This window comes from Euwallacea fornicatus, chromosome 29 (assembly GCF_040115645.1).
Source record: "Euwallacea fornicatus isolate EFF26 chromosome 29, ASM4011564v1, whole genome shotgun sequence".
Classification (NCBI taxonomy): Eukaryota; Metazoa; Arthropoda; class Insecta; order Coleoptera; family Curculionidae; genus Euwallacea; species Euwallacea fornicatus.
In genome coordinates, this window is record NC_089569.1 from 1,018,560 (window position 1) to 1,041,974 (window position 23,415).

Consider the following 23,415-nt stretch of genomic DNA (forward strand, 5'->3'; position numbering starts at 1 on the left):
CCTAATTTTTGCTGGTTTCCATGAAAACAACTATTAACTGATCACTGGTGGTTACGTTAACGTTCAACTAACTGACCTTACCTTGCATTTCTGATGCCCACACAAATTACTTCTGAAACGCATTTTCTAACGAAGTACTCCAGGGATGAATTATTTACCATTTATTTGTACATCTCCGCTTGTTCCAGTTTCCACTTTGCACTTTAATAATTGTCTCAATGGCATTGAGTGAGAGACGGGGTGAGTGAGGGAGAAACACTCACATGCCTGTTTCGAGCAATTTCGAACTACACATTGCCTTAATCCAATCAACTTCGTATCTGTTACGGCTACCGAGATCCTCATGGTTGAGTTTCACAACAGACACCCTGTATACATAATATCTTGTATAAGTAGCCCTAATTTCAAATTTATATGTGAAATAGCAAAATAGCTATAGAATGAATCCACTTTCTCTTTTCACCTGGTGTATTTACTTCAACCGATTTGTTTTGATACAAAGCTCTGCTCTTGGTTATTTTCACAATACGTATCTATCCATATACAGGCCCTTTGATTTAGACTCAAGCAAATATTGCCCATGTGTAACAAATAATTGGTGGTGTGCTTGCAAATTACATGCAAGCAAGGGGAAATAAATTTGATTACATGAGCACGAGATGCGCCTGCAATCTTTATTCTCATTATTGCGTAAACTTTGCTCTTTTCTTTATGAGTGAAGGCAAGCTACCGTATAATCTACCAAAGCTTGAAGCAGATGTGTAAATATAAGGAAAGATGTACGCAAAGCACAATAATTGTATAATATCCGTAAAACCCTGACTTCGTTCCACGAATTCGGATGGACTTATTCATAAGGATTACTGATTTACAGTAGAAAAAATTAAATGTACGAAATTTTCTCGCTCAACATATTATGCTATTGAGATCTGGCAAAATTTAAACTCACAATCTAATTTCATTTTATTGTCTAATCATATCATAATTAATGCAGTGGAATCGAACATTATGCAGCTTTCTGCATAATTATGAGAAATTTAATAGTTAAAAAATATAGGTACTTTGCTTAAAATTGTTTTTTTCTTTTAAAATAATGTTGTTTATCTTTATGACTAAAACTGCGTGATTAAATGGGCAGGGTGTTTATTAAATACGTAGACAAACTTTTAAGGAATAAACAAAATTACTTTTCGAATGGGGTAACATTACCTTCGCTTACAAAATTGTTGTTTAGGCATGCATTGCCCAGCTGCTGGTTTACCAATTAAATTACATTACTCGGCAATTTAATTGGCAAAAACCAATGCATACCAAAGAATTTTTTTTCAAGCTTTAACTCTGTTTTTGGAGAATCATCAAAATATTTCTGTTTTTAGTCGTTTTATTACAAATATTGTTTTATAAAAGTACAGAACCGAGTATAAGAAAATTCTTTATATATCTCAAACAAAGAAAAAAAGAATTAACAAGATCTTTTGACCTCGAATTACAAAAAAGTCCATATTCTGTTACCACCATCAAAATGTTTCCAAAGTTACTTCCTTTCGCTTCAATAAGCGAAATTGAAAATCACTGTGAATATCGATAAAACATAACATACATAATAACAAACCCATAGCATCACTGTCTGATTGTTTTGGAGAGGTCAAGTCGTTATAAGCCAGGAAAACTATTTAAAACATATTTAGGTATATTGAAATCGAGTCTTTTATTTTCAGCCCCAGGGCAATTTAATGTCGTTACTGGTTTGAACAATAATCCCGCGATTGTTAGTGGATACGGATTGTAGACGAATACCACGGTACCCGGTCAACAAAACAAAAGAACGAGCGTCTTTTTAAATATTTTCCTCTCGAAAAAAAAAAATATGTTAAAGTGTGTTTATTATATATAATACTTATTCGCAATAATTGTAAAACCGACGTGGCAACCAAATAATTTAATTAGTAACTAAAAACTAAATAAGATTCATTAAAAAATGGAAGAATATTCAATGTAAGTGTAATTCCTTTCCATATTAGCTTTCATATCTCTTGATGCTGGGGGGTGTATCAAAGATCTTTCGCTTCTTATTGGATCTAAAATAAAAAATGTAAACATATAATTTTATTAAAAGATTTCTACAACTGAAATATTTTCTTAAGACACACACATTTCAATTAAGTTTAATAATTACCAAATCGTTGATAATTTGACCAGTCCGATATATTGTACACTTACCAGTACACCGATGAAAACATACCTGCATATTGTGGCGTTCTCAAGGTTCGACAAATTCCAATGCACTTTTTTTTTAACAAAACACTATTTATTGTGCACGTATAAAGTCTGCATTATATCTAGGTTTCTTAAGTGTACCGAAAATGCAGATAGTACACACTATATTAAAATTTACCTTGCGCTCCTTGGAGTAAGGAATCGTCCATTTGGTTTTAACAAGGAACTTGTGCTGCAAACATTTTGCAATCTTCCTGTACACTTTTGAATGGTAACATTCACGAACGAGGCCCAATAATCGGAGGGCAATCGCATGAGTTGCTCTGCCACCTAGAAAAAGATACATTCTTTTGGAAAAATGTTATGTACAGTGTATTTCCAACTTCGCGCCTTAGAACTGTATTAAAAAAATGGAAAGTAAAATTGAAAATATGATTAGAGTTTCACAACACTTAAGCAAGACCTTATGGAGAAGTATACGAAATGATTGAAACTAATACTGAAGACCAGATTAAATTAACAAAATCAGTTTACAGCTATACGGACATTCGCCATCTTATCCTAATACATTCTTTCGGGGTAATGAGATGGTGCACTCTATACTTGATAAACATTGTCAACAACGGGCGTAGCGTTTACTAAAAAGAGAAATCTGCATCCAAAGTCATGTATTCAACTTTACGCCACATGCACAGAGGGTACTGTAAGATCATGATTCAATAGCAAATAGATACATTAAGAGCATACGTATTTCTATAACAAAGGCAGCTATATTTTGAAACACGGGACTACAATAAAATATCAAGTTTGAGGAACTAACCTGAAATAATCGTTATAAAAATTCTATACTTAAAGGATCCCAATTCTAAATACGATAAATAGAAGAAATCTCCCCTATTATAAGAAATTATAGACATAAATATTTAAGTTGCAGACGCCTAGACTTACTGCAATTAGTTTCCTGGTTTCGTTCAATAAATTGTCTGGTTTCGGGTTATCGGAAGAATATCCCACTAATGTTGGCCCGAAAACTTTCGCTAAATTCTCAATAGGCATCTTGCATTCTGGAGATTCGGCCACCCTGCGCAAAAATTTCAAAATCATTACAATTTCAATTTAAAACCTTGTTCTTTTTACGCACTTCTGCAAATGAAGTATCATGTATGCCAACGTATCTCGATTTGACTGTGGCAACTCAGAAATACATTGATACAAGGCTGGAGCAATATCCTGAGGATCTCTCGCTTCCACAGCGCTCGTAAAATCAGCCCACAACGCGTTAGTAACAAGCGGTTCATTTAACGACCGTAAGAATTCTTTGACACAACCGCAGATCACGTGGATATCGATTTGAGTGAGAGAGGGAGATCCGCGACCTCTCAGGAACCGCTCCTGAAATATAATAAGCATTAAATGTATTGTATTTCTTAAAAACCACATGCTGTTTATTTTTAAATATTACTGTATGCAGATTCTCACCTTTAATAGCTTTACTTCTTTTTCAGAAGCTGAAATCCTGTATAATCCTAATTCACTCAAACCTCGCAGTTCAATTTCGTTGGTGCAGTGAATAATCAATGCTGGAACCATGGGTGAAAGTGTTGGTGTATAATCACTAATCAGACCCTGAAAGGTAAAAGTACAAAATATAGAAAAGCTATAACTAACAGACATGAAAGTTTCACTTTATATAAAAGTCTAACTCACATACTTCAGCTAACATATTTTCAATATGACGATACTTCTTCATACTTCTTCGTTCCATGTATGTATTAAAAGAGTATTTCACTTACCATGGCATATTTATTTGTGGGTGTGTTAACTACAGGAACACACGGCAAGGCTAATTGATCCTTACATTCAAAGTGGCAAACTGATCTACATTCCTTGCATTTCATGGCAGATTTACCGAATCTACGAAATTTAGAACACTGAATGTCTGAGTTTATAATTTAGAGTACAGTTAATAAGCAAGAACGTATTTATGCGGATGATTAGAGTTGTTAGAAACATGTTAAAGGCATTTCCGCAAAGTTTCATGAGCGGTAAAGTAAAAAATGAGAGAATTTGGAATAACGTAAATAGATCAATATATTCACGTGAGGAAGTAATTTGGAAATACTATTTTATTTCTTTCTAAGCCCTCAATCAATATTACTAAAATGTAGAGAACATTTTGTACCAAATGTCTAACAACTAATCTTAAAAACAATTCAGTGATATTACCTTAGTCTCTTTTCACAGCATATACAAGAATCTGGCATAACAATAGTTTTCTGCTGCAAAGAGTGTTGACGTAAGTCCGGTCTTAAATTGCTTGTTCCTTTGGATTTTAATGGACTTCCATTCTTTGCCCATGACTCAAAGACCAGATGAGAGTGCGGTGGTACACTTGGTGCTGTGGATCCAATTCCATCATCCTATAGAAACGGCGTTTATTTGGGGTTTCAAAAAATAACAGCAGAAATACATTTTAAAAATCTGGCTTTGTGCTTTTCTCACACCAAAACCATTAAGAAAATAAATTATTATCAAACGATTCCCTTTTACTTACACTTGATGGGCCCATATCAGATTGGACACCATTTCCATTATGGTCATTAGGAACAGACTCAATCACAGAACTGGCAGTAATTGGGCCCTTCTTATGTATAGTCAACGTTGTAGTTGTTCTGACAGTGTCAACAGCGCCAATCTAGATGATAATGACAACCTTTAATCATCACCCTCTAGAATTTCGCCATAGTCCACTTCCTTTGTGGTACAAATAGAATTAGCAAAACCTATTACCTCAATTACTTTATTTGTTGAACGCATCTTTTTCTGAGGAGGATCCACTTCACCTTCAACACTTGGCCGATGTTTTTTCCAGTCTCTTTTACCATGACGTGAAATATCTAAATCATCTTCGGAACGGGAAACACTAAAATCTGACAACATCGACCCTAAATAAAAAAATAATTAATTGCAATAACAAATTTGTATCTTTTTGCTTATTCACCTGTAGAATTAACAGCCTCGTGAATGCAACTTAAATTTTTTACGTTATACACATTATTGTCATGGACATGGTTCCTGTTAAGGAATGATAATTTTTCCTTGGCATCGTCCCCTATTTTAACGCGGTTATCTTTGAATAGCAACTCTCGAACTTGACTTAGCTGATCATGCTAAAAGTTAACAAATATAAAAGCTGCTTAGAAATATTATAATCTCTTTAATACTACTCATACCAGTTCCTCGTTTTCCTTTGTAACTTTTAAACATTTCTTTTTCTCCTCATCTAAAATATGTCTTGCAGTGTTCATACGCCTTTCGGCTTCACTGCATTCTTGCACTTTCAAGTCCACCAATGTTTGAAGTCTTTGACACTCTTTAAGCACTTCAGAGTATCTGGCAAATAACTGCTTATATTCTCTAGCAAACTGTTCAAGCATTCCTTCTATACGAGTATCTCTGCGACCAGCCATTAATCGCAACAAATCATCATACATGGCCACTATTGTCAAGTCGTTATATGAACCTGAAATGGATTTTCATTTTGTATTTTCTAACATCCCATATGAATTAAATCAAGTGTAAGTTTTATAACTAATATCTTCTAATGTTACACTTTTTTATAAATTGTGACAATACATATTATTTACACACTAACCTGAACTATATAATCCTTCCGATATTGTACTTCCCTCACTATCTGATTTTTCTGAACCATCATTACTTCTTTTTAGACAGTGAGACAATGGAATTTTAAAAGGTGTATCGCTCATTTTCACGTATTGACTAGAAATAAGAAAATTGAGTGCAAATGTTTTTCAGGTTCTTAAAAGATCACTAGAAAGCATAATAAAAAAGATAATATGAAAATTATCATTTATTATATTTTATTGATTCTTGCCAGAGATTCAATGTTGAAATAAAAAAATATAGGATCAAAGAATATCAAAACACATGCTGTCCGATAATGAACTAAAATATCTGCCACTTTTGATGACTGTAAAATATTTCACAAGTCAGAGGGCCTTCAAAAGATATCATCAAGTGACTTTACAACTTTATTGCTTAGAGTATACAGCTAAAAAAGAAGTACCGTCAAGATGCTGCACTAATTTTGCAAATAAAACATTCTATTAGATTTTGCATAAAAAACGTATGTTAATAATTTTGAAATTGTTCATATTAGTGATTGAAATTATTTCTGAAAAATTAGACCTCAAAAGAATTGCACATCCAGCATTTGTGGAACTATATGAGCATTGCAGATATTCCATCAGTTAAAGAACATCAAGTTCTAAAAATGGAGTAAACTAAGATTAACAGAATAGGTATTGAATGACCTGCTGAGCATAGCTCAGAAACAGGACCATCAAAGCCCAGTTTCTCACGCATGGGAAATCATTGACATTAGTTAAAAATTGAATAACACAGACTATGCCTCTCACTGTAGGAAAAATAGGCCATCAAATAAACATCTCTGAAAAATTGGAATACCAGTTGTAATTTCAGGAGACTGTGGAGCTTGTTCTGTGTGAATACTAAACAAGAGGAATTAGGAGACTGAGGTACCATTCCTGTGACATTGCAATATGATTTGTTTAGCATAACAAGAATTATCAAGCCCGTAGATCAGAACACGATGTCACTGAGACAAGTAATCAGTTTCACAAAGAATTTGTACCTACCAGGAGACAACCAATACTACAATGCAATACAAGCTACTATGAAGCTCTAACGTTTTAAATGCACAGATTGTGGAAAATGCTCTAGAAATAATTAATCGAATTACCTTATTGATACTGAATTCAAATTTCTAGTGGTATGAACATAACATAAGCAGACCAGCAGTTTATTTTCTTTTTTTGTTTAACTGAGAAAACACCCAAAGCTGCAAACCGTAATATTTTTTTAAGTTTGAATTAATGAAAAGTCGGTTAAAAATTTTGTGACAAAACTGTCACTTGCCATAAATGTCACACTCCAGGGGTATGTTCAGTATTTTGTTAAGATTTAAAACATAGGAAGGCATGCCAAGGCCGAGATTGTGACTCGTTAGTATTATTCTATTTTCAAACGCATATGTGGCATTTATTATTTCATTCGTTTTTTAGTAATAAATCTATATTTATGTAAAGTTTGTCGTTATTAAATTTTAAAATGGGCATAGACAAATGCTGCATAAAAATTGATTTTCTACTGAACAGTAATAGCTTAAAAGAACGGATGTTGTTGCGACCATAAAATCCTCTCGGTCTGCTCCTTAAAAACAGAAATATTTAATGACTGGAATCCTTGACGGCTTATATGAAATGCTGATTAGAACTTCACGTACAATCGTTTCCTTTCTGTGACAGCGGCGCTGTTGCCGATTACACGGCGCTTAAAATCCTTTACGCGCCAACTACACAGATTTCAAAAAAACGCGAACAAAAAATTTTTCTATTAAAGAAGGTGATTTAACTAAGTTATAAAAATATTCTAACAATTGTGGATCTTAAAAAGGGATTTAGAGACGTAGAAAACAGCGTACATAAAATTTCCTTGATCTAGGAATCTTCCCGTTTCTAACGGGTCTCCAATTTAATGTAACTTCCATAATTCAAAAGGCTCTACATTTTTGCCTTATAAATAACACGGGCCATTGTAATTGCAACATTAGCTGGGTTTGCTGGAAGGATTTTAATATTTTTACCTTTATGCAAATAATTAAGCGCTTTTTATTCGAAAAATCTTACGTTTTGTTTAATATTAAAAAGTTTAATTAGGATTCATTTTGACCTAATTCTAAACAATTGTTAGTATTTCCTGTGGTCAGATTTGAACTATTCATTCTATAATTAAAACGAATTTGAGCTTGGAACTACCTTTGGGAGCGATAGAATAATTTAAGCCTTTAGATAAAGCACGAATTTATGTCCCAGAGAAATTTTTATTGGCGGGATTTCTTACTGTATTTACTGCTACATTATTATTGTTATTATTCAGTGTTCCTCCAAGTCTCTAGCAAAGGATACATGTTTAGCTTCTGTACTATTTAAGCTAAAATCGGATATTGCCGCATGACGAGCATTTTCAGCTGAGGCAAAAGATTTTTGATGTGATGTAATTACGCAACGAATCTTCAACTTTTTAACAATCATTACGTTCCAGAGCCAATTTCGGCGAAAAAGGCTAAAATAATTCAATATTTAGAAATTGACACAAAACAGCATTTATTAGTGAAATATAGAGTGTTTGAAAAGATTGGTCAAAACTTAAGGAGATGAAAGTAGAGCCAAAAATTAAAAAAAGCTTCTATAAACATTGATTCGACAGAGTAATGTTACTGAAACATTGCCCTTTAAAGGGTACCTATCTTTTAAATATTAAAAAAAATATCTTTGTGTTTAAGGTAATGGAATGAAAAATGCAGGTAATAATTATAGTGACAGTTTAATTATAGTGATTATCACTTTCCGTAAGAAAAATAGTCTGCAAGATGAAAGAGACCTACGGACGTACCTACAATGTTGCTAATTAACATCATAAAGCCAAAACGTAAAGAAAATACATTTTTATATTAAATTTTAGGTTATTACTTTGAATGATAAAATGCATAAAAACATGTAAGTGATAATCACTACAATGAAACTGTCACCCTAAAGGATGCCTACTATATGAAAATGTCAGAATATGTCACTTTTCTGAGTCGTACATTATTAAAAAAATATATTATTTCTGTCTAAATTAGGCAGAATAAAAAAAAAGTACAGAAAGTTTTTATTCAAAAGAGTCTAATTCATTAACAAATAATATTATTTGCGTGATATTTTAAAGGAGTAAAAAATTCGATAAAATTATGTCAAGGACAGATAGAAAACTACTTTATTTATTATCGATTTTGATGAAATTTGTGATAGTTAAAAACCCTTATGGTATGATTAGTACCTACAATTTTTATTCCATTACCTTAATCAGAATGTTATAAAACAAATCCCTTTTAAAGGCGATACCCCTATAATAGTGCTCTATTAGATCAATGTTTATATAAAAAATGTTTTTGGTTGTAATTTTACTTCGTTAAGTTTTTTCACCAACTTTATCAAACACTCTGTATATCGGTTTAGATACAAGAATATGCTATATCGATTTAAAGACAGTTTAATAGTTTTTCACCGCATTTACTAATATGCAGGGTGTTCCATATAGAAATACGCTTTCTGGACAGATTCATGGTCAAAACGCAAAGTCAATTATTTTAAGCTACCAGTGAGGCAAATTCGTGGACCTTCCCCAAACATTCTTTACGAGTTTTGTTTTTTGTGAAGTGTGTTCGCATTGTAAGAAAAAATTTCTCATCTATTTATTTTTTACGAGACAATAAAAACATCAATTAATATTTTGAAAACAGCTAGAGATAGATATAGGAATTAAAAATGGTGAAAAGGAAATGACTAACGTCAAAATGGAATAATATACAGAGTGACCCATTTCATCTATTGGAGTCGTTAGTGAATTAATTCACAGCCCCTTCTTTAATGAATATACCTTTTTGGATATCCTGTGAGCATGCATTGCATATACATATGTATTTTGAAAGTATATAAATGTAGGTATGTATTCATCAAAACCGTCTAATTTTTCATTTATTTTAGGAATGAAGGTGAAAAATCATGTAAGTTAAACCATTTAATTTTATCGTTAAATTATGAAAATAAAGTTCAGGTACATATATATGTACATAGACACAGGTGATGAAAGGCATTCTATGTTAATCGTAAACAAATTATTAAATTCCCCACTTAAATTGTCTATAGTATCTATAGAACGTTATTGTATCAATACACCTGCATCATCTTAAGATAAAAAATGTTAGTAAGTGTCTAGGAACAACTAATCAGTGAAAATATTTAGTATTTAGTCGCTTTCGTGGAAAATACTAAGACGGAGAAATACTCTAGTCATTTAATTTGGTCTCGTTGGTCTCATTTTCAGGTTTTTAATATTTTCCTGTTTTTATAATACTTTAAGTAGCGCTAAAACATCAGTGAGTAAATGTAAAATGAGGTGTTTTTCAGTAATTGTTGTGTCAGCTATTTTAGGTAAGTTAATCGAACAGAATATAATAGTGTGGTCTTAAATAAAAGGGAAGAATTAATAATTACTCTATGTTGTGTTAATACAAATCCTGGCCTTAAAAATGCAAATGCGATTGATCTAGAAACGTGTCTAATCAAATATGTGTCTTAAATGTGAGTATTCTTAATCACCATCACCTTGTAGAATTATTGGCTCCGGTAATATTGCGGCTTCATTGATTTTCTCTTAGTTTTATCTGAATAAATTACCCGTGTTACTGTTTGGGCTCACATTATAAACTATAGATGGATTTTAATATGGAAAGTAATAGAATATTTTCCAAAATCTATAATGCCGAATTCCATTGGTTTCTATCTATATGTTTTTTCAGTTGATTATCTCGCTCTCGCCATAAATGAGAATTGTACTACTAATGCTGATTGTGCTGTAAAAGAGAAAAGTATTTGCCTCAACAGTAGCTGTGTTTGTGATGGACTTTCGTACTACTTAGAACAGCAAAAAAAGTGTGTTACATGTAAGTAAGACAAAGGCGAATATTATCTGCATAATCGGAATTTTGTTCATTCGGATAAAATTGTCACTTTGTTTCAGATTCTACTGAATATGGGTCTATTTGTTTCGAACACAGCCAATGCACAGATTTCTTCGGAAAAATGTCTGAATGCAACAGTCTTACGAATACATGTAGTTGTCAAGCTAATTCTACGTAAGTTTCAAAGAAACACTATTCTGATGTATCCACGAAAGTACTTAAAGCACTTAGCAAAATTTTGTCACTAATTGACTAAGAACGAAAGGGAAAAATTATATGAAAATTTTCTAGAGTTTTGATAACTTTTTCTTTCTAGGTGGTATCAAGGGAAATGCCAAAAAACTGCAAGTAAAGGCGAAAAATGTGGTGCCGAGCATGGAATCTGTTTAGATCATAGCAATCCTCTATCCTTAACTTGTAGCAAGTCGAAAAAGTGCGAATGTAATGATCTTAAGGGATATTATGATAGAGGCAATGATTGCAGACTAAAGTCCACTCTGAATAAAGGTATGTACATTTTTCCTGCTTTGTTAATTACTGAGGAAGTGCCATTAGAAATTGCTTTTTATTTTAAACTCATGCCATAGTAACTTATCTAACAAATCACAGTAGGTGATTTGTTACAGTATGAAGTTTTTATGGATGAGAGGCAATCAAAAGTCTCGTATGGATAATATCTAGAAATACTGTACTACCACCTAATTAACCTTTTACATATGTGATATTTTCTAATACTAGCTTTAAAAGATAACTTTATTTAATGTAGTAAATGACTGTAAAGTGTGTTGTTTTTTAGAGTTGATTAACAGTTTAGTAGTGACAAGCATATGACTCTTATATTTTAAATCTCCTACCATCGCGAGCTTCAGAATTTAACATACAGTTTCAATCAAACAATAATGTACCTCATCATCTTGAGATATTATAAATTATAATTTTATAATCTCAATTAATTTACAATAAATTGTTTTTAACAAACAATGTTTCTTGAAAATATGGTGAACGAGAATTATTCTACCTGTCTTTTTGAAAAGTTGAAATTAATTAGGTATTTTGTTTAATTTAAGTAAAAAACAACTGCAGTAGCGACCGCGATTTTTTAAATTTATTTCAACCACATTCATGAATAAAACAACAATAGGATTGATAACGGCATTAGGGCTCGAGTATGTCGCTATGTAAATAATGAGCAATAGACGTATTATTATTAACTTATTGTTTAACTTTTTTGGGACAAAAAAATCGATAAAATGTACTTTAGAGTCATTCGACCCACCCAATAATGATATTGAATGAAGTTGGTAGTGGAAAACAGTAATTATGGTAATAATGATAATAATAATGTTTTTTTATTATTATATTTTTTTTAGAATGTGCTATTTCTATGGACTGTTTCCCATCATGCAGTATTCTTGATTTACCTATATATAGCCATTGTGAACTCGGAATTTGTGTCCAAAATGATTCTGAGGTTTCAAAACAATTAGTTGACGATTGCACCTCTAATGTCTACCCCTTCAATAACTCTCTCAGCTATGAACCACAATCTGCATTAACAGAGGTAGACAAGGACTGTTCTACTAAGCCTGTAGCAAATTTAACGATTGAACAATGCGTGTTATGTCCTAATACTTTATTGTTCAAAGATTTGATATGTACATGCAAACAAGGATTTTTTCTATTGGATGGCATTTGTGTCGCTGAGTTAGGCGTCAAAGACACCTCAAGAAATTACGTTAGCGATGCAGATTGTCCCATCAAACCTGGAAAACTAGTAGACGGAATTTGTTTTTGTAAAGACTACTGGTTCCAAAGCGAGAATAATAGGGAGTGCAAAAAAAGTAAGTCTTGCAGGAACCATTTTATGTATGAGTTCTCAAATTAATAATGCACGTTTTCTTCAAATAGACAATTACTCATTTGTTGAGGTTCATGTTATACAATTTATTTCAGCCACTCTTGAATTTACCAGAAAGTGCATGGACAACGATTGGTGCAAAGCAATGGGCGAATACTCGTTTTGTGACGTAGACACTGGAGAGTGCAAATGTGGCGCTGAGACTGAATTTAATGAAACTACTTTTTACTGTAATTTGAAGGAAAACGCAAATCTGACTGGACTTTGTTTTTCAAATATGGACTGTCCTCTTTATGAAACTTGCCATAACCAGCAATGCGTGTGTACGGACGGATTTTATAGACCCAATAAAACGTCTTTATGCTTGCCAAGTAAGTGCAGATATTCGTATTTATTATCACTTTAGTAACAAAAACCTTTGATGGTGGTAATAAAGAAATTAAAATATTACTTTATAAACAGTTTATCAATAGTAATTTCCTGTAAATAAATCTACTTTCCATACAATTCGAGAAAAAACGAGTAAACTCGGTAGTTCGAGTATGAGTCATGTTGCCGGATTGTTGTCGATAGATGGTGCCACTTTTTAAAATTATTTTAAAAAGTTTAAAATAAATTGTGTTTTGAATAATTCAAAACACATGTTTTGTTTAAAACAAAAGAACAATGTTTTTTGATTGTATACATGAATTCCTACCTATTACTGCATGAATTTGAAAACAAAAATGAGTACTAATGTTCATGTTTCTGTTTCAGAAATTCAATCTTCATGTGAAGTTCGAGATTGTGGACATATAAAAAATTCCTATTGTTCCAGTGATGAAGTATGTTTATGCAAAAACGGATATGTAACGGACAATTACATGTGCGTTAAACGTAAGTTAAATTTTCAACTTTAACAACTAAAAAACATTTATCTTGCCATAGAATTCAACTTTCGTTTGCTTCCATTTTGACGCCAACATCAGTTTGAATTAAACTTTCGATTTTTTAATATGATTAAAATTTTAAATCTACTTATATTGAAACTCGTTTTAGATATATATTCCATTGCACTCATTTTCTTCTTTTCCTAGGAAAACTACTTGGAAATTTTTGAGAAAATTTCAAAATGATTGAGAAAGTATTTTTGACATACATATGCCGATTAATTTGAATGCTCAATCTCTGAAACAGCTATAATTCGGGTGGGAAAAATAGGGTTGTTGCCTTTTACAGAGCTCAGTTAAGATTTTAGTGAGAGTTTGTACATTTTGCTTAATTTATAGACATGAACGAATTGAGAAAAGGAAATCTTCCTCAATTTAACTGAGCCAGTATATATCGAACAGCAAAAAAAGAAATTTTCGCGAATGTTAACCCAATAATTTTCAATTTTAGTGATTGATAAATAATTTATTGAATGTAATGTCTATAGCTAATGGCACATCTAATTATTTCTTTTCTTTCCAGCTGCAATAAATATTTATGATGAATGCTTAATTGAACAACAGTGCGAATCCGTTCTGCATAGTTCTTGCTTGCCTGACGCCACGTCTTCTAAGAACGCCACGAATCGGTGCTATTGCAGAGATACATATCGGGAAGTGAATGGAGTGTGTCACGCTCTGAAATGTAAATTATCAATTTGTGTCTTAAAACATTTAACTCTACATTTGAATTTTAGACCCAGGATCTTTGTGTTCTTCTGAAAGAGAATGCACCATAATCTTAGGAGATTCCTTTGTGTGCAGAAACATGTTATGCCAATGTCCCATTGGGAAATCGCTGAATGAAGACAATACTTGTGCCGTTGCAGCATTGCTAAGTTACAGTATGTACACTTTATTGGCAGCAGTATTATTTTCATTGCTGAATATTTGGTTTAGTTAAGGCATAAGTAGCAATGAGTTAATAGTCGGCTACTTTGCGGATGTTGTTTATTCCAAATTTTTCTGTAGCGTTATTTTCTTAAAGGTTTGAATGCCTACATACATATATAGATACGACTGCATACCATACAATCGCATAGATTGTTAAGCTTTAAAACAAATTATAGTCTAGGTGAATGTTTTGATTTAAGTTTGCAACTGTGATATTTGTTTTAGATAAAGTTAATCGATTTCTTTATAAAAATAAAATTATTTTCTTATAATAGCTGCTTTATTTACTCATTTATATACATACGTAATCCCTATTCTTATGTATATTTGCAAATTTATATTTTCCATTTTGGAAATTATATCAAAATCCGGGAGATGTTCAGGATTTCCGTTCAGTAAAGGAAACAGAGACCCCGCCTGCATTACTCGTCCCTGTAAGACAATAAGAATTTTTTTAATGGTTGATGATTGTGTACCAATCAAGTGCAAAAATATATAAAAGAAATCCATTAATTAATGGACCAGAAGCTTGCTGTTGGGCGAATTAAAATACATTATTCCATAAGACACTATCCAAACGTGAATTTTTTTCGGTAGGTCACTATCGTTCTCAGAATTATAGCATAGAGCTTACCAGTCCCACCAATAGAATTTCCGAAAGACACGTTCAAAACTTGACCATTGGGCAACTTGTATTGTTGCGCTCCAGCGAAACCGGCAGAAAATAGGGGCCCGTTAGGTCCAAAGCTAAAAGACTGGCTTTGGCTACCTGAAGCTGGAATAATCAAAGAGGACGTCCTAGGGATTAATGATGCCTAAGAAATGGCAAATATTGAGTGATATTTGCATATTTCTCGGGTTCCAGAAGACGAAAGTGACAGCAGCAAGGAAGAAACTATTAATAAACTTAAAAAGCAAGAGAAAACAGACAAGGGGAGAGTTTAAAATGAAACAATTGAATTTGAGAATTCAGAGATAAAAAGGTGATAGATGACACAACACCAGTGCGAATGAATAATTGAGAAGCAGAGGCAACAAAAGGATGGGCGCATCTGGAGAAGAAAGATTAAAAACGGTTAAATTCTACAATGAAAATCAACAACTAGAAGTAATCAAGAAATCGAAATGGAACTATAATATTTTTACCGGAACTTCCAAATGCTCCTAATGGGTTTTTGGCTTCGTGTGATTGAGCTTGAGCCAATGCTGTAGCCGCCGAAGAACCCCTAAAGAGTATGGGATTTCGCGAGCGATGAAGGTGGCTGAAAGTTTCGATTTTCTTCGATATCTGCTGATATTTTACTATTGTAAATTTGAGTTGTCGTCATTAGTCAATTTTTTAAGTCGCGAGTAACAAGATCTTAGAAACTGGAGGGAATGAGTGTCGTTTCAAAGACGGGGAGGCCTGCTGGGAAGACCATTGATTGTAAAATTTTAAATTGTTTCTTTGTTTTTTTTTTTTAACACAATTAAGGTCCTCGATCATCGATTGGTACTGATGTCAATAATCTAAAGCATTTCATATAAATAAATAAAATTCAAGTGCTCTCAATCGGGGTAGGTACTTAAAGGTCAGTGATTCTGTCAGTGGCAGGTTTTATTACGCAGCACGTGGAAAAAATTAATAAATTCAAGTTTCTGAAGCAAAATACTCAACGACTGAGGCTGAAACGGCCAAATTTTAGGATAAATTCAAAATCGAAATCTCGTGAACTCCTGATTTGATTTCGGCTCTGCTTAAAGGTTTGGAGTGGGCAGTATCATTAATTTTTTTTCATCCTATCATAAGACCTTATGTTTTATCGGATAAATTTGTCCGTGGGCTGGAAGTTATCGTTACTAAGCAAAGGCATGATGTGCGAGTAAAATGAGAATAATTACGTGCTCTTAAGCGCGAGCAATTTTTTTGCTGGTGCTGAGTGTTTTTTCGTAAGAAAACAGCGATGAAGCTAGCATACATGCAAAATTCATCAGCCCACATCTCAGATTAAGTTGTATTCGACGGGACAAATGCTCTAAAAATCATTCTATCCTCTCACCCCCTTAACATAGATGCATACAATTTCTATATAAAAATGTGATTAATTTTGCTACAATCACGATTATTCCGAAATTATTCGAATTATTATTTGAATAATTCTTCTATGATAAGATTTATTATTGTCAGATTAAATTTAACGTTAGAAAATAACCAAATTGACTACATTACTTTAACAACACTAAAGAAAATATTTTTTTATCGCGACATATTCATGTCTGAATATCCAACATTTCTGAGGGCGGGTGATGATTCCGTTTTATCCATTTAATGTCATTGGGAAGAGGAACTCTATATCTAGACTATTTGAGAATTTTTCAATGTCTCTAATAACAACGAAGCTTCCTAGCTTTTTGAGATATTAGATTTTGGTTTTCACCTAAACTTTTCTAATCATTTCAATTGTCGACTACTGGAGATACGCATCGAAAGAAATAAGGAATAATGTCTAATTTTTACCAGAGAATGTACGACACTTGTGATTCCTCTATGTAGTTAATTACTTTATGTGATATTCTATAACTGAAATACTAGCTTACTTATGAGATTGTCTCTTTGTCCTCTTCAGCTGATCGCTTCTAGATTGCCTGCTGGGACTCGCTTTCCTTTTAACATTCAGCGTTGACTCAACAATTACTTCATCGAAAGGTTGACCGAACGCCGCTGCAATGATACAAATAAATTCATCATTATTTAACATTCAATTTACTTCAACGTCGGATTTATAACTCACATTTAGCGTTGGATTCATTCCTAGTCAGCGACGTATCCAGTGGTAGCCCTTGAATAAGCTGACTCAAACACAAAATCCAGATAAATAAGGCTGCATGTAAGAACTGCATTCTGAAGTATATAAGAGAAATTCCCAATACCACATAAGTATTTTGTGGTCTTCGCTGACCAAACTGAAATGATCACATCAGACTTGTTCGGAGAAAATGAAAGCCAGCTCACTTTGCAAAATATGATTTAATGTCCTACTTGACCTTCTTTCTGTAAAAGGTGGTATACCACTTATACCGGGTATTGGAGATAAGTTGGTAGTGGTTGTTAGGGACGTGGTTGAGAAACGAAATCAAATGAATACAAATTTTTATGAGATAAAATGGGATAGGTTTCTTGCACGCTTTGCCGTTTATCTTCATAAACTATTAGGGAGTTTGAGCTTTTAAATGGGATGAAGGGTGTGTAGTCATAATATGATTTTTTTCGGACATCCACTATATATATACAGTAAATGCAGCAAGTACGGAGGAAATTGAATAATTTTAGTTAAATATTATGTTGGGATGCGCGTTATAAAGAAATTTGTTCTGCGAAATTCTTAGGAATCATTAACATTAACTACACATTTATTTGTTTTGTCCCCATAAAACCGAACAAATAAGAACATTAAATTTTAAAACTTACTGAATTTTCGTTTCACGTATTGATTAACAACAGGGAAATAAAACTACTGATTGTTAACTGAGCGTTCCGTAAACTGGGGCTGCTCATCGGCTTTATTTGGGGCATTTTTCGAAATTATATAGTATTTATTAAAAATATGATAAAACGTGTATAAACATATTACATTTGTGCTTATAAAACGAATTCGTTTTAAGTATGTTTAATGAATTACCTCATACGTAACAAGCGTTTTCATTCTTTCCGTAAGTTTAATTTTACATGACTGGAAACAAGCGAAATTGGTCAACAATTTGGGGTGTTTGACGTAGCAACATACATATTTTTGAGAAATGTGAAATAAGTTGATGTAGGTATTTAGGCAAGTTAATAAAAATTATTTTAATCGGTACGTACATTAAGATACTATGTAACTGAGCACCTAAAAATATTCCATTAACATGGTATGCTATAAAACTATGTATACATAATAAATGCTATTAGCATGTAACGCTCGGACTTTGGCTAAATGAACATTGGTAATTTAGGGCGCTTATATTTGCATAGAATAAGTATAGAATATCTGAAACGAGGATCGCCCTTGGTCGAGAGGCAGACAGGTACATTTTTTGCAGAAACGTTTTTCCTTCTTAATGGACAATCAAAGAAAAGCGGCAATAAAATCCTCAACAACATAACGAAAATAAGAGAGATCAAATTGAAATTCGTATTTTCAGCTTGTTTTTCAATATGTGCTATATTGGTACGGAAACATGTAGGTACTGCGTGTGGAGTTTGTGCAGTGTTCACTTCTTAAATATGTAGGAAGGAACACAGGAAACAGTTTCCCACGACCTCTAGAAATCCCCAGAGAAATTAAAATACACAAAAGAATTGAAAAAAAAACAGCTTAATTTTTAAACTTTCCAGAAATTTCAAGTGGAAATTCCCGATCTCTATTCATGGATTTGCGATCTTCCCCATCACTTAAATGTAAATTTCTTTCGAATTTGGTATGGTAAATCTCGACTCGGATTGTTTTATTCATAGATGCTTTCTCTTCTCAAAGCGGCGATAAAATTTAATGAAAATGTCTCTCCTCGTAGATAGATTATGGTTTATTAAAAGCACTACAAATATGTATCTAACACGTTCAGGAAGGAGTTAAACTAGATACTAAATTAGACCACACCACTGTGAACACTCTGAAAGAGAAGTGTTAAAAAAACAATGCTTTGTTTATCAAACTCTGAAAACATGACAGAGCTATTGAAGATGGTGTGATTAATAATGTTATAGGAATGTTGTTAAGCAATCAGATATTTGCTGGTTTCCCCATGCCTTCTCACCACCTCCTCACCAAACTTGATGTCAAATATATCGGAGAAAAATTACCGTGTTAAACCTATAGAAAATCTTATCAGAAAACCCAGTGATAAGCAGGAAACGCTTAAGATCAAAAGTCAAGTTTAATATTTTGCAGATGTATCGTCGTGATATTCTGCTAGTATGTCGTCAACCTACTGTCAGTTTTGTTCACGATTCAGTTCATTTCGAACCACTCTATACAGGGTGAGTCGGGAGGATCGTGCCAAACTTCAGGAGAGTGTTGTACATGAAAAATAAACGTAAAAAAACTCAAATGTTGTTATCCGATTTTCGTTTGTTTACAAGTTATAGTATAAATAAAATTAAAACATAAAATTAAAAAAAAATTATAAATTTCATAAGAAATTCCATAAATTAACGTTCGGATATCATAGTAAATGTTCAAAAATATCGCCGTTAACTTCTAAACATTTTCGGCTTCGTCCATGAAGAGCATTCGTTGCGCTCCTGATTGTTTCATGTCTTCCTTTAATGGCAGCTGCAGCATTTCTAATGCGTTGAATTAGTGCATCTCGAGTGTCCACTTTTACTCTGTACACTTCAGTTTTAAACCAACCCCACCAACAATAGTCTAGTGGTGTGAGATCTGGAGACCTGGGAGGCCGACTAATAGGGCCACCACGACCAATCCAACGTCCAGGAAACGTTTCGTCTAAATGTTGCTTAACCTTTAAGTTTTAATTTTATTTGCGCTATGACTTGTAAACAAACGAAAATCGGATAACAACATTTGAGTTTTTTTACGTTTATTTTTCATGTACAACGCGCTCCTGAAGTTTGGCACGATCCTCCCGACTCACCCTGTATATTTATTGATACTTTCCAAAAAAAATGTTCAATTGTTTTTTCGTGAAAAGTATTTGTCGATCTCATTTTAAAAAGAGGATCCAAAATTGTATACGTTCAATCTTACGACGTCACGATAGGAAACTCTAATTAGCAGTTAATAAAATCCCTAACAGCTACCTATATTTAATAATACGACTAAAAGTGTTTAAGTATGCTATTCTGCTGAAATGTGTAATATTGCTTATGTATTTCGAGTGATATGAACGAACTAACATATGTTACACGTAAAACATAATTCGAATGCACATTTATTTAATTAATTAATTCGATAATTAGCGATTAAACCGAAAACTGATAACAGATGGCGTGCAACTCGAGGCTGCCTTGGCGTTTTCTAGTATGAAAATTGTATGCAAGAACGTTGCTACATCAAACACCGATAAAACTTCAACAAATATAACAATAATAATTAATGGATGCGTTCTTAACCAATACGTATGCCACATACCTATTTATAATATAATAATACAAGACGGATTTTTCACTTGTGTGCTTTGCCATCACTGGATATGCTTTTAAAGTCAAATTTCAATATCATTAACCTCAACAATACAAAAAGATCAAGTGTTAAGTAGTCTATAACCTACGAGGCAAATATGGATAATAATGGACTCAAAGTTGACTTTAAAATCACGGAAATCCATCAGAAATACCCTTTCGCCAAGCTTTTATATATGTACGAGTTAGGTAGGTAGTACCTCCAAATATTTTCTTTTTATTACAATAATTAAAAATACTCTCACTGTCATTGTAACAATATTCATTTTTAAATACAAATCTCAGTCGTTTGTATTTACCATTATTGTTTTTACGTTTAAGTTATTATAATCAGGGATACTTTAGACACTACTTGTCTATTAAGAGAAAGGCGAGAAATGTCCGCTTTGAGGAATCATTAACAATTCTAATGGAATGAAAAGGAAAGCAGTAGATAACTTTTTGCATGCCAGTGACTGTGATAAGGACTTTGTCCAATCCATGATGAAAAATCACCAAATTCATAATTCTTCACCATTTTAAATGAAGCACATGTATTATTTGGTCAACGGAACAAATCTGACTTGCCGAATTTGTACGGGAAAGGCCCTATCGAGGCCTAGCAAGCGATATCGCTGAGTTGGTCTCCACATAACCGTTAAATATATAAATTGGTTTTCTCCCATTTCGTTTAAAATTTTCCCATTTTCCTCCATCCCTCAGTTGCATTCCCTCCAAATCTCTCAATATGTTCAGTACATACATGAGAAAATGAAAATGATGGCACTCATACCATTGGTATGCATATAATATTCTAGCACTCCAATACCACTCATATCTGATAGGCAACGTTGAAAATTGCGGTTTCAGCTTCGGCGATAACCAGGTGCAACTGGGCAATGTTCAATTGAGGTATGCGGATTGATATTTGTTTATCTCCTACAATTTCCCGAGTTTAGCGGTCGTTCGTGGGCAAAATGATACATTTTCCTTTAATGAGGAAAATGACAACATGGCGCCTAGCTTTTGTTTTTGAATGAAGCTTTAGAAGCTCTATGTTGTACAGACCACGTTGCCGCATCTAGGTACAATACGCATCATCCGAGTTGAAGGATGAACTTGATATTGGACTGGAGAGTTCGAACGAATGGCAACACTGTAATGGGGAGATATTCTTAATTTGATCGTCCGGAGTAAGTGCGCATTCTTCGTTGGGCAAAAATTATGATTTCAGATGTGATTTGTGAAGGAATGCATAATATCATTCTTTGAACTGGAAAATTTTTCCTTTCAAACTCTCGCAAGTAAAGAACTCCTTGCTTAAATAACTCTGTATATGGAATAATAAGTAATATATATGACTCTATAAATAGATCCAGAAATCTTATAGGTAATTCAAGCTGTTTAAATCCTATTATTTCTGAAGACATTAAAAACAAATAATGACTGAGGAATTATTCATGGATGTCCTAAACACCACGCCATGGAAAAACCTAATTCAGCATGTCTTTCTAATCCTCAGTCTCCATTTTGTCCAAATCACGGGCTTGAAAAATATTGCATGTTTTAAGCTTGTTAGCACCGCTTTAGCCAGACATTCATATTTTAACTTTAGTTTTTTGTTCATTTCGTTACTTCTCTCCGTATTGTTACTCCTTCTTTCTTTTGCCGAATGCCTCTGGGTATCTTGGTTACTTAAATCGTCAACCACTAGTAAAGTTTAATCCCGCCAATATCAATAAGTTCAACGATTTTTCCTTAAATATCTGTCTAACTTAATTACCTACTGCTTTTCTCTTTCATCTTCATTACGCTTCTCTGAAGCGCCAAAACCAAATTTTACACTCTTTTAGAACTAGATCATTAAGGAACAAATTATAAAGACACTAAGGGTCAAAGTGAATCAGGGTCGGAAGACTAGCCTGCACCAAATGGTATGAAAACATATTAAAATGCTTTATTGAGTATTATGCTTCTCGGTCTTCATGCTTCCTACTTGCACAATGGATGAATAATTTCAAAATGCTGTCAGCTGCGTGTAGACTCAGGAGAGTTCAATGCCGCATTTCGACTATTAAACAACATGCTTCTGCGGTGGAATATTCATGCTCATTTCTTTTCTACGATAACTATTTCAATGTCTTTTTCGTGGGACTACCAGGAGGAGATTCCTGAAAGTCGCAAAGGAGACTGAATCAGTTTCTAAAAAAACTCAAAATTTGAAAGAATGGAGAGTTTAGTGTGTCAGTATCGATTTGATGACTAACTCGACATTAAGATAAGAAATTAATTCGTAAGTAGATTTGTTTATTTCTAAACGCGTGCGTCGCTTTGAGTAATATTTCCATCAGTGATAGACATAATCTTCCCGTCACGTTAGATCTAATACGCCACAGTTAATTAGCACTGAATTCTTTTATGACGTTATGATGATGTTAACTTATTAATGCACCCATCCATCCATCAGGCGAATTCGCCTGTAACACTTTACAGCTCTATCTCACATCACGCTTCAATTATACATGGTATGCGGCAGGTTAAAAAACACATATCTGAACCAAATGCCATGCGAACAAGACTTCTCCTTCTACTCCAAATAGGGAATATGAAGATGGTGGCTGGCCTACTGACAGTCGCCCGCCTGTGGCATTGTCACCTTCCCTCCGCAGTCCTCCAGGACTCATCTCACACATCAACCTCCAACTATCTATAGAATGTCGTAGACTAAGGA

At 33.3% G+C, this 23,415-nt stretch overlaps 4 protein-coding genes across 19 annotated transcripts in view; 1 reads left to right on the forward strand and 3 right to left on the reverse strand.

Annotated features, from left to right (window-relative positions):
- Positions 1 to 1,876: 1,876 nt before the first annotated feature.
- On the reverse strand, positions 1,877 to 7,130 carry LOC136347663 (rac GTPase-activating protein 1-like). 2 transcript variants are annotated; one of them, XM_066297865.1, is made up of 13 exons: positions 7,004 to 7,130; positions 5,873 to 6,000; positions 5,451 to 5,740; positions 5,219 to 5,387; positions 5,008 to 5,162; positions 4,772 to 4,912; positions 4,444 to 4,637; positions 4,011 to 4,131; positions 3,697 to 3,843; positions 3,359 to 3,609; positions 3,166 to 3,298; positions 2,396 to 2,547; positions 1,877 to 2,078 (listed from the first exon to the last, which is right to left on the reverse strand). In XM_066297865.1, exons 2-13 carry the CDS (start codon positions 5,985 to 5,987, stop codon positions 2,018 to 2,020), a joined length of 1,929 nt encoding a protein of 642 aa, XP_066153962.1. In that variant the 5' UTR covers positions 5,988 to 6,000; positions 7,004 to 7,130; the 3' UTR covers positions 1,877 to 2,017. The 2 variants fall into 2 exon arrangements, with proteins under 2 accessions (XP_066153962.1, XP_066153963.1); XM_066297866.1 differs by lacking the exon at positions 7,004 to 7,130 and adding an exon at positions 6,709 to 6,827.
- Positions 7,131 to 10,116: 2,986 nt separating this feature from the next.
- On the forward strand, positions 10,117 to 14,797 carry LOC136347664 (cell death abnormality protein 1-like). The gene is made up of 9 exons (XM_066297867.1): positions 10,117 to 10,295; positions 10,664 to 10,807; positions 10,885 to 10,999; positions 11,142 to 11,332; positions 12,196 to 12,666; positions 12,779 to 13,054; positions 13,440 to 13,559; positions 14,136 to 14,297; positions 14,350 to 14,797. The coding sequence occupies exons 1-9, from the start codon at positions 10,256 to 10,258 to the stop codon at positions 14,553 to 14,555; spliced, it is 1,725 nt and encodes a 574-aa protein (XP_066153964.1). The 5' UTR covers positions 10,117 to 10,255; the 3' UTR covers positions 14,556 to 14,797.
- Positions 14,798 to 14,803: 6 nt separating this feature from the next.
- LOC136347665 (uncharacterized) lies at positions 14,804 to 17,452 on the reverse strand. 3 transcript variants are annotated; one of them, XM_066297869.1, is made up of 5 exons: positions 17,317 to 17,452; positions 17,123 to 17,246; positions 15,692 to 15,807; positions 15,180 to 15,314; positions 14,804 to 14,977 (listed from the first exon to the last, which is right to left on the reverse strand). In XM_066297869.1, exons 1-5 carry the CDS (start codon positions 17,423 to 17,425, stop codon positions 14,925 to 14,927), a joined length of 537 nt encoding a protein of 178 aa, XP_066153966.1. In that variant the 5' UTR covers positions 17,426 to 17,452; the 3' UTR covers positions 14,804 to 14,924. The 3 variants fall into 3 exon arrangements, with proteins under 3 accessions (XP_066153966.1, XP_066153965.1, XP_066153967.1); XM_066297868.1 differs by having other exon boundaries at positions 15,180 to 15,320; XM_066297870.1 differs by lacking the exon at positions 15,692 to 15,807 and having other exon boundaries at positions 15,180 to 15,343.
- Positions 17,453 to 18,043: 591 nt separating this feature from the next.
- The window catches only part of sei (seizure), an 83,224-nt gene continuing 77,852 nt past the window's right edge, over positions 18,044 to 23,415 (reverse strand). For all 13 annotated transcript variants that reach the window (XM_066297861.1, XM_066297860.1, XM_066297863.1 and 10 more), the window contains one exon: positions 18,044 to 22,855. In XM_066297861.1, the coding sequence (XP_066153958.1) occupies positions 22,814 to 22,855 (42 nt within the window). In that variant the 3' untranslated portion in view covers positions 18,044 to 22,813. The remainder of the gene's footprint in view (positions 22,856 to 23,415) is intronic.